At 61.2% G+C, this 10,116-nt stretch overlaps 1 protein-coding gene across 1 annotated transcript; it reads right to left on the minus strand.

Annotated features, from left to right (window-relative positions):
* Positions 1-328: 328 nt before the first annotated feature.
* ACKR3 (atypical chemokine receptor 3) lies at positions 329-8,716 on the minus strand. The gene is made up of 2 exons (XM_028509221.2): positions 8,597-8,716; positions 329-2,158 (listed from the first exon to the last, which is right to left on the minus strand). The coding sequence occupies exon 2, from the start codon at positions 2,106-2,108 to the stop codon at positions 1,020-1,022; it is 1,089 nt and encodes a 362-aa protein (XP_028365022.1). The 5' UTR covers positions 2,109-2,158; positions 8,597-8,716; the 3' UTR covers positions 329-1,019.
* Between the last annotated feature and the right edge of the window lie 1,400 nt (positions 8,717-10,116).

A 10,116-nucleotide genomic window follows, 5' to 3' on the forward strand; every position in this document is an offset into this window, starting at 1 on the left:
CCCTGGACCTTCGGGCCGAGAGCCGGTGGGAAGTTTCAGGTACTGACTGGCCAGCAGCACCTCTTGGACATCCCCCTCCCGCGGACGCATGACGGGAAAACGTTTCTTTAAATAAACGAAACGCTCAATGTGCCTCAGTGATTTCCTTTGAGGTAAGTTCATCCAAGTGAACCCCCTGGGTTTTGCCTTAATAATAGAACTCTACTAAAAATACGTGCGTTGTATGTGGGCCTGTGTACGCTGTGTGTGTTTGCACGTTACTATCACACACACCACCTGGATACCAGACATGCTTTGAAAACTGAGACTCCAATGCCTTTTTAGGAAAAACAAAAACAACCTTTATTTTTAAAAAAATAACTTACAGACGGAGAGAACTCTCGGACCCGTGACGGCATGTGACCGAGGCACGGCGCCGCAGCCCGGGCCAGGCGTGGTCTTGCGTGTCCGTCCCCTCGCTGCGCCCGCAGACACCGTCGCCCTGGGAAATGGGCCACGGGCCAGGGCGAGGCAGACACGCAGCAGTGCCGTGCACGGGACGTGTCCGCCGAGGCCGGGGCGTGTCTACACGTTTATGGGTGCCCATCATCCCCCAGCAGCCAACGGTCCCCATCGCCCTCCGCCCACCCCGACGGCCACCTCGCCTTCACACTACCACACGGAGTACACGTCAGCATTAGCGTTTCCGTACAACAGGTAAAATAGATTTAAACTGTCGAATACATTTGTAACGCCGAAAGTGAGAAAATAAAGTCTGAGCATTTAAATACAAATCGCGGTAGAAAACGTTCAGGAAGACACAGAGAGCGCTATAGTACAGAGGTGCAGGCGAGCCCCGTCGGTGTCACGGCCGCGCGACAGCCGGGCTGGCCTCAAAGACAGATGGAGGAAGCGCAGCGAGACACCGTCCACCTTCATGCCGCTTGGGTCTCCAGCCCCGAAGCCCTTCGCTTCGCTCCCGGGCACGAGGGGGCCGGGAGCCCGGCCGAAAGCAAGCACGCGCGCCCCCGGACCCGGCCTCACTTGGCGCCCTGCTCCAGCGCGGAGTACTCGGCCTCCGACACCCGGGAGGCGTCGATGAGCTTGGTGAGGCCCGTCTTGGCCGAGTACTTGAAGATGAAGGCCTTCATGAGCTCGTACCGGTAGTTGCGGTTGATGAAGCTGTAGAGCACGGGGTTGACGCAGCAGTGCACCAGGGACAGGCACTGCGTGACGTGCAGGGCGGTGAAGAGGAAGCCCTCTAGCTGGCAGGTGAAGGGGATGTAGTGCAGGACGGAGACCACGTCCAGCAGCACGGCCACGTGGTAGGGCAGCCAGCACACCAGGAAGACCACCACGTAGGAGAAGATGATCTTCCGGCTGCTGTGCTTCTCCGGGTCGCCGGACGCCGCGAGGGCACGGGCCAGCAGGAAGTAGAAGACGGCGATGACACAGAACGGGATGATGAAGCCCAGGACCACGGACACCAGCTCCATGCCGACCAGCCACTCCTTGGCGCTGTGCTCGGGGTAGAAGGACCGGCAGTAGGTCTCGTTGTTGGGCGCGGTTGTGACGGTCTTCAGGTAGTAGGTGTCGGGCAGGGACACGCAGAAGGCCAGCAGCCACACCAGGACGCAGACGACGCGGCGGACCGTCTTCTTCCTGTGGCTCGAGGTGTTGGTGAAGTAGGCAATGGACAGGTAGCGGTCCACGCTCATGCACGTGAGGAAGAAGATGCTGCCGAAGAGGTTGATGGAGAAGATGAGGTGGGTGACCTTGCACGTGAGCTCGCCCATGGGCCACTGGTTGTGCTGCACCAGGCTGACCACCCACACCGGGATGGTGACCACCACCCACAGGTCGGCGATGGCCAGGTTCAGGATGTAGCAGTGCGTGTCATAGCCGGTGGTCTTGGCCTGGATGTTCACCCAGACCACCACGGAGTTGGCGATCATGCCGATGACGAAGATGAAGATGTAGATGAAGGACAGCGTGTAGAGCAGGACGCTCTTGTGGGCCAGGCCGGGGCACGTCACCGTGTCGACCACGATGCAGTCGCTGCTGTTGCAGGGCCAGCTGATGTCGGAGAAGTTCCCCGGTTCCGCGTAGTCGAAGACATGCAGATCCATGGTGCCGGGGCCGCGGTCGGGGCGCCTGCGCAGGGAGTCGGACCACAAAGCTGCAAGAGAAAGGCCGCTTCGTTAGGAAACTCGTGCATTTCGGTCAAAAGGCTTTTCCCGTGCCCCGTGTGCCCCATAGCGTCACGTCAGCTCGGCAGAATCTTTGCAGAGCAGACGAAAACCGAATCCAACACGCCCGGAACCTAAGACCACGCGGCGCTCAGAGGAACCTGCACCAGCACCCAGCTCCCCTCCAGCCTCAGCAGGGGGACCCCTCGGCAGGGCACAGAGCTGAGGGTGCTCTGTGCACGCACGTGTGAGCTCCCCTGCAGCAGCTGGTGAGGGCTGGGGACACGCCCTCACCCCCCTGGGGCCCGTCACCTGCTGCTGGAACCAACCAGTCATGCTCGGGCCGGGGCTTAGCGGCGCCTCGGTGGTGCCGGTCAAACCAGCCCTCGGCCAGAGCCCGCAGCCTGCAGGGCGGGCCGCAGACCCTGAGGCTGTCTGTCGCGCCTGCACAAAGGCTCCCTGACCGGAGGGCAGGGGGGCCTCGGAGTAAAGGACTGTCCAGTTTTGTGACCCCACAGTTCCCAGGCCCTTCCTCGCGCAAGAGCTGCGGTTCCCAAGTGCACAGGCAAGGACGCCGGCCGGAGCACAGAGTACGTGCGAGCAAACACCCTGAAGACGAGCACACCCCTCGGTGGACAAGTGGCTGGGCGTCTGCGACGTAACTCAGCTGTGGAAACAGAGAGACCGGCGCTCACGCACGCGACTCGGGGCGCTTTAGCACGGCCCCTCGAAGCGGCGTGCGGAGGCACACGCGCACACAGGCACAGAGCAGTCTCCCCCGTGTCAGAGAGGGCAGGCGCGAGGTGCGTTTTCACCTGGGACTGTGTGTGCGTGTCAAGGCGCAGAGAAAGCTCGCCGCGTGTCTGCGGCTCCGGGCCAGGAGGCTGGGCTGAGGGGACGCAGCAGGGATTGCAGTTCTGACTCTACAAACTTTTGTGCGGTTGGAAAACGACATCCAGGATCATGTAAGTGTTCATTAAGAATATGCACTGGCGGTGACACAGCAGGCCTGGGGACGGGGAGTGCAGCACAGGGAATAGAGTCAATAACACTGCAGCAACCACGTGGGGTGCCAGGTGCTTGCGAGGCTTCTGGGGGATCACTTCGAACGTTACGTGAATGGCTCGCCAGGAGGCTGTGCACCTGGAACTAATATAACATCGCGTGTCAACTGTAATTGAAAAATAAAATAACTACGTAAATTGCAGCACAGACAGGAATGTCCCAGAACCCCGTGCAGGTTCACGGCCTGAGTTCCTGGGCCACAGAGACCTGCGTGAGAGCACAAGGCCGGGAAGCCACCACCCGTCCCCTCTCTGCTGACACTGCCCGGTTCCATCTCACCGGCCGCCTGGAATCTGCAGAGTCTTTGCCTGATGCCTGCCCACAGACGGTGCCACCTGTCCACCACGAGGGGCAGCAGCGGCCTGACCCCGGCCTGTGGGGGAGGACCAGCACCCACCCACCCACCTACCCACCCGCCTGCCGCCCTCCTCCCTGGGGTCTGCAGAGGACCCCGTCCCCTCCCAGGAGTCCCACGTGGCAGAAGGGCCCCACTCTGTCCTCAAGGACTCTCCCGGGCAACATGCCTCCCCTTTATCAGGCTCCTTACTCAGCCACCAAGTAGCCTTGAGGGCGAGAGAGCAGCCGAGAGCCCGCCCCCACCCCCAACCCCGTGTTTAGCCACAACCCAAGGCTCTGCCCGGGGGCAGCAGGCAGGCTGGGGGGCAGGCTGGGGGTGGAGGCCTCCGAGCTCAGCGTCCCCACGGGGCGGCGGGGTGTCTCGCAGGAAACTTCTCTCCCCCTAGACAGACCGCCCAGTGCTCAGGTACCTGGCCAGCGCTCACCCAAACCGCCTTCCAGACGTCGGCCATTCCCCACCACACACCTGGAAGGCCCCTCCCGACAAACCCCTCAGCCCCTCTGGCCCCGAGTAACAGACGTGTGTGTCCGCTGTCTCTCCCTCCTCCTCCTCCCGCCCTACCGGGAATCCGCATGCCGCGCCAAGTCCCGGCCTGGTTTACGCGTCTCCGGCTCCTCGAGCCCCGCCCCCGACGGCTCCTGGGTCTACGTGCAGACACGCACGCCGGCACAGTCCTCCGCTTTGGTGCAGGTGCCCAGCGAGCCCAGAGCCCGTGCATCCTGAGGAGTCAGTGAGGCCGGAGCTGACCAGGCCCCTCTGAGGCCACAGATCTGGGGCCACTGTCCCTGGAGGTGAAGCCCCCGCTGAGTGGAGATGCCGCCATCACGCCTTTCCATGCTCCCCTAAATGTTTGGGGCGGCTGTTCTGTGACAGACTCTGCTCTGGGGTGCAGTGAGCCAGCAGGACCACGGCCCTCCCCCCTCCGTGAGTGCCCCCAGAGCTCTGCGGCTAACTGAGGAGGCCAGGAAGCAGAGGAGGGGGGGGCCCTGGAGCCCATGGGGGCTTTTGAGGAGGAAGCAGGGAGAGCTGAGGTGACCGGGGACATGCTTTAAAGAGGGTCACCGAACCTGGCCAGGGCCAAGCCCCCCCCACAAAGGAGAGCTGGAGGCAAGAGTTGGGGCTGGGCGGGGCTGAGGGCCAGGCTGGGACTGTCCCTGCTGGGGCCACAAGGGTCTTGAGCAAGTGGTGGCTTCGGTGCTGAAAAGGCTCCTGAGGATGGAAGTGACACACACCCAGTAGGTGTGCGGGGGTGCGAGGAGGCAGGGTGCAGAGCCGGCTGGAGGCAGGCCGCTCGGGTTGGAAGGCGCCCCCAGGGCACGCGGGCCAGGCAGGGCCCCCAGGCACCCGCAGGCACAGAGGTGCCTGGACTGCTCAGGACCTCCACCGCCTACAGGGGCCCTTCCTGATGGGCTTTCGGCACTGTCCTCCCCCCCCACCCCCGGCGGAAGCTCCGGGAGCCACTGCGTGCTGTCCCCAGACAAGATGGCCTGCTCGGCTTCTCTCACTGCGGTGCACCTGGGAACGGAGGCCGGCCGGCCCCCCGGGGTTGGCAGCTCCTGTCTGCTCCAGGGACCTCGTCCAGCGGGAACCGCACTCCAGTCTCCTGGGAGAGCCCCACCCCTTCTACCTGGCTGGCCTGCCCTCTGGTTCGAGGGAGAATCCGCAGGCCCTACAGAGGCTTGAGGTAGTTGCACGTGACCGAGGTTTGGTGTTTCTGTGTTTGCCCCGTGAAGGTTTGTTACCGATCCCGCAATAAATCCACAGGCAGCCCAGGGACCCTGGAGCCCCGGCAGGTGCCTGAGGCCAGAGTGGAGAGGACAGCAGGGTGTCTGCCGGTTCCACGGAACCAGAAAGCACGGAACCTGACCTCACGCCCAGGAGTAGCCCCGGGGGATCCTGGTTTACGCAAGTAAAGAATGTTCTGCGTCGACTGAGAACTCAAAAAAATGGAAGGAAGAGGAAGGAAGGAAGGAAGGCAAGGAGGGAGGGAGGAAGGAAAAGGGCAGGCCTTACTCTAATTCAGATCTAGGCCACCTGTCCCCGGGGTCCTCAGACCTAAGTCGTTCGTTAACACTGGGGACCCCGTCTACTGAAGTTTCGGGGGACAGAATGAACCCCACACCGACACCCGATCCAGCCCGTGTGCTCAGCCGTCTGACAGGGAAGCCGCGTGGCACCCAGCAGGGCAGAGAGCCAGAGTCCCACGTCACCCCGGCCGCCGCCTGGGCTGGCCGAGCGTAACCAGAGCTGGAGCTCCCACCCCGCCGAGGACCGGGACCGGCCGTGGGCGGTCAGCCGGGCTGGGAGCCAGCCGCTGCCGCTCTCCCTCGGCGCACACAGTGGGGCTCCCGGAGAACAGAAGGCACTTGGCCTCTGCTGTGCAAACGGAGCGAAGACCCTCGCAGAGGTGTCTGGTGCCAGAAGACACCCAGGGGTGCCAGCTCTCTGGCGGGCAAGCCCTGCCCGAGCTGCCCCTGCTCCCATACCTGCCCCGGGCCAGCCTCGGTCCCGAGCCGCCACCTGAGGCCGTCGCAGCCTCTCTACCCTTGGGGCACTTGGAAGAGAACACGGCTCAGCCTCCAGCTGACTCAGGGCTCAGGAGAATGCTCACTGCAGGATTGCACAATGCCCCCACCACTGTGACAGCGAAGCAATAACGGGGCTCCCCCCAGTCCTAAATGGGCAGGTTCTTATGTAACAAAAACCACCCACTGCCCCTGAGGAGCGCCTCCAGGTAGCCCAGGACAGGGAGCCAGCCCTGTCGCTTTCTCTTTTTTTTTTTTTTGGCTTGCCTTTATTTAATAGCAAATACGTGCCCTGGAGCTATAATTTCCTGGACCTTAAAAACACTTGACCGCTTCTAAATGGGGCCGCTCCCTTGGAAGGCACTCCAGTGCCATTTTTGCTCCCGACAGTAAAAACTAAGTCCCTCACTTGCCTGGGCTTTAAAGCGCAAATATTTCCCAGCCCCCAATTCCACTCACGGCCTGCAAACCCTCTGGGGGGGAAAAAACCGCGCACGTCCTCAGATCTTTAAGGTTGTTTTCTTCCCATCGGTCGCTCTTGGGGTTCACAGACTGACCCTCACCCTCAGGCCCGGGTAACTGCCACCAACTTCCCGCGTGTCCCCTGGAAAACGAGAGTCTGTCTGCCTGGAGCGTCACACAAAAAGCCACTGTTCCTGAGTAAATAGGTTTTTTTGTTTGTTTCTTTGTGTGTGTGTGCGGATTTTTTTTCCATCCAGAAAGCCTATACTTGGCCTGTTCGGGGCCTGACTGGAAACCCTAATACCTTCTCAAGTCTCTGAGGGCTTGCCGGAGCCGAGCCGGGGGGGACCCGCCCCTCCCAGGTCCTGCCTCCCTTTGAAGCTCCGGCAGCGGCTTTCTCTGCGCTTCCCCGAAGTTCCCTTACACTCGGACTGCCATGCACGCCCCTTTTTGAAAAAAAAAAAAAAAATCTGATGGGCAGCAAAAGGCAGGCGCGTTCCCGTTTTCTTTTGCCTTCCCACCTGCACGTCTGTTTTTCTTTTGTTTTTCCACCCCCGCGGCCCCTCCCCCACCCCAGAGGCTGTGGCATCAAGCTCCGCAGTTGTGCACAGTCAAGTGTTTATGGCAGAGCCGGAGAAAAAAGAGCAAATTGTTTCCAAGCTCGAGCCCCCACGTGCAAGCAACGGTGCCTCTGAGAGGGCCCTGCATCGGGGAGGGAGCCGGTGCTGCAGGGAGGCGGCCGGCAGCGCCGCCCTTTAAAATCTATGCAAAGCGGGGCCAGGCCCCCCGGTCCCGGCTCTCTTCCCTGGGCAGGACTATTTGATCTCGGCTTTTTCCTGGCATCAATAAAGGCACACCCAGGCAGCATCTGCGGCTGAGAAGGGAACAAGAAGTTATCGCACGGAGACTTTGCAGAATGAACTTTGAAAGGGCTGTAAACCATTTCAGTGGGGAGGGGGCGGTGGCATTCCACTTCTGGGAAAACGTAATTATTCTGTTGTGGGCTAATGAATTGTGAGGAAGGGAGCGAGTGAGGAAGAAAAAGGAAAGAAAGAAAAGAGACAGCCAGTCTGACTTTTACAACTTCTCATTCTGTCTGGAAATTACAAGTCACGCTCACCCACCCATCTGACCTCACTCCAAAGCCGGCCTCGGAGACACCTCCTGAGTATTGGAGCGTGCTCACAAAGTCGAGCAGAATTTACGTTTTACCTGGAGAGTATATTTAATTTACAAAATCTTAGACTTGCACATTTCCACCCCCCCCCCCCGATGAAGTTGGACTTAACACCTTCTCAGAGAACAAGAAATTAGATGAGAAGGGATGCGCTGCATGGAGACAGAGCCAGCTGTATTTAACCCTCGGCTTTGGAGCTCTCTGGCTTCCAGAACCCGGCGACCCCCCACCCCGCCCCACCCGCCCCGCAAAGCCCTGAATTCAAACACACTCGGCTCCGCAGACGCTCAGCCCGGCTTTCTGCTTCCCCTAACGCAGCGCACATCTTTCTGGAACTGCCTGGGAACAGCGGACTCCATCCCCCAGGGAGGTGCCGGGAGCGAACCCGGTGAGCGGGGTGCCCCGCAGCCCCCCGCCCCCCCATGAAAACTCTCAGGGGCAGAACAAACAGTCCACCTTCTGGCGGAGCCCTGTGCTCCCTGGAGCTTCCATGCCCGTAGCTGCCAATAAACACCGGATTCCCAAATCCAGCAGACGCCCGGAGAGGTCGCTCCAGGAGCGGCAGCAGGAAACTGCCCTCTTCGCGCTCTGCAGGGAAAGGTGCCCCCTCCCCTCCCCGGGGCAGCGGCCGCGCTTCGCCGTGCAGCCAGGCGACCCGCCGCCCGGCTCTCAGGACGCTGACCTGCACCTTCCCTAGCGCGCCCCCCCACCCCGCCCACCGCCCCCGGCGATTTGAAAGAAGCCTCCGACAAAGACCCCTCAGCTTAAGAGCAGGAGCGCCGCTCGCCGGCTCCCGGCCGCCCCCTTCCCACCGGGGCCGCAGACGGAACGGTCCCCTTACCTCCCGGCGGGCTCTGGCTCGTGCGCTCCCCGCCTTAGGGCTGAGCAGTTCCGAGCGACTGAGAGCTCCGGGGCCGCGGACTCGCAATATATACACTGCGGCGAGGCGCCTCTAGGTGGCAGCTCTGCAGCCCTCGTCTCCGCACCGCCCCCCCCCACACAAATGCAGACACGCATGCACGCATGCACGCATGCACGCACACACAGGCACACCCCCCCTTTGTGAACCCCTGTCTGTCTGCCGCTTCCAGCGACGCTCCTCCGCACCCGCGCGCCCTTGGAAAACCCCCAGCTTCCTCCCCTTGCAAAGCCCGATGAAGCCACAAGGTCCCTAGCTCGGCTGGGGGGGGGGGGGGGGGGAACCGCGTCCGCAGAAGTAAAACTGCGAAGGGACCCCAGGGCTTTGCGAAACTGTCAAATATTTATCTGGTCTCCGGTGTATCTTTAACAATCCCATTAGCGCCCCGAGCAACCTCTGAACGCCTCTCGGCGGGGGGTGGGGGGGAGACTTTGCTCCCCAGAGGAAGGCTCTGAACTCCTGAACCTGGGTGTTGGTTTACCCCGCCTGGGTTTTCTTTGTGAATTCCTCCAACACGGGAGTCGCAGTTTGAGTGGGAGAAATCCATCGGTAGCACATTGTAGGACCCCCAGAGCGGGGGAAAGACCCCCTGTAGTACATTGTATTTGGATTCTTTGATGTGCGAAGGACTTCAGGCCACAGCCCGTGAAAGGCTAAACAGCATGGTTTTCTGAAACTGCCTCCCAGTGCCAGGCACACATGAAATGTATCAAAAAATGTCTTTTGACGGTATCTTTCCCCAAGGTGAGTTCAGCCAACATTTTATTACGACTGTTTTTATTTTTTATTTTTTTATTTTTTATTATTAACATCGACATTCTTATCCAGAAGTGGGTGGCCGAAGTTTCATGGGGGGCCGGGGGGGAGCCTTCACCCCCCCTCCCGTACCCTGTTTAGAAAAAACCACAAAGCAACGACCTCAACTTTTCCTTTTCAAACCTCGCCGCCTCCTCCCCCAGAGTCAAGCGCGGTGTGCTTGTGGGTTCGCAGAGGGCAGCCGGCGACGCTCGCCCAGTTTTTCCTTTCTCCCTCCCGAGCTGAACGCTTTTGAGACTCTTTTTATACTTCCACTAAAAATAAGGGCGGGCAGCCAAAGGCAGGGCTGCAGGGCCGGGAGGTCGGCTCTCCTGCGGCGGAGGCCGCAGGGTGGAGAGAGCCCTTTAACAAAAACAACGTTTTGTTTAGATAAATCTTCAGGCGGGGCAGGGGGTGGGGGGCGGCTGGGAGCGCACCTGCTCCGCGGAGGCCCCGGGCGGGGGTCTGCTCGCAGCCGCCCACCCTGGCCCTGCCCGGTCCAGTGCCTGTCCGAGGCTGCCTGGCACCGGGGCGCCACCAGAGCCGCCTCCCAGCCCCCCCCCCGCCCCCAGGAAGCTGCTGTCCAGGAAACTGCAGGCGGCTCCGTCCGCGCACCCCAGGGTGTAGGGTGTAGGGGGGCTGTAAAG

This window comes from Phyllostomus discolor, chromosome 4 (genome assembly GCF_004126475.2).
Source record: "Phyllostomus discolor isolate MPI-MPIP mPhyDis1 chromosome 4, mPhyDis1.pri.v3, whole genome shotgun sequence".
Lineage (NCBI taxonomy): Eukaryota > Metazoa > Chordata > Mammalia > Chiroptera > Phyllostomidae > Phyllostomus > Phyllostomus discolor.

Excerpts from the sequence above, each read along its gene's own strand:
- ACKR3 (XM_028509221.2), bottom strand. The coding sequence starts at position 2,108 with ATGGATCTGCATGTCTTCGACTACGCGGAACCGGGGAACTTCTCCGAC.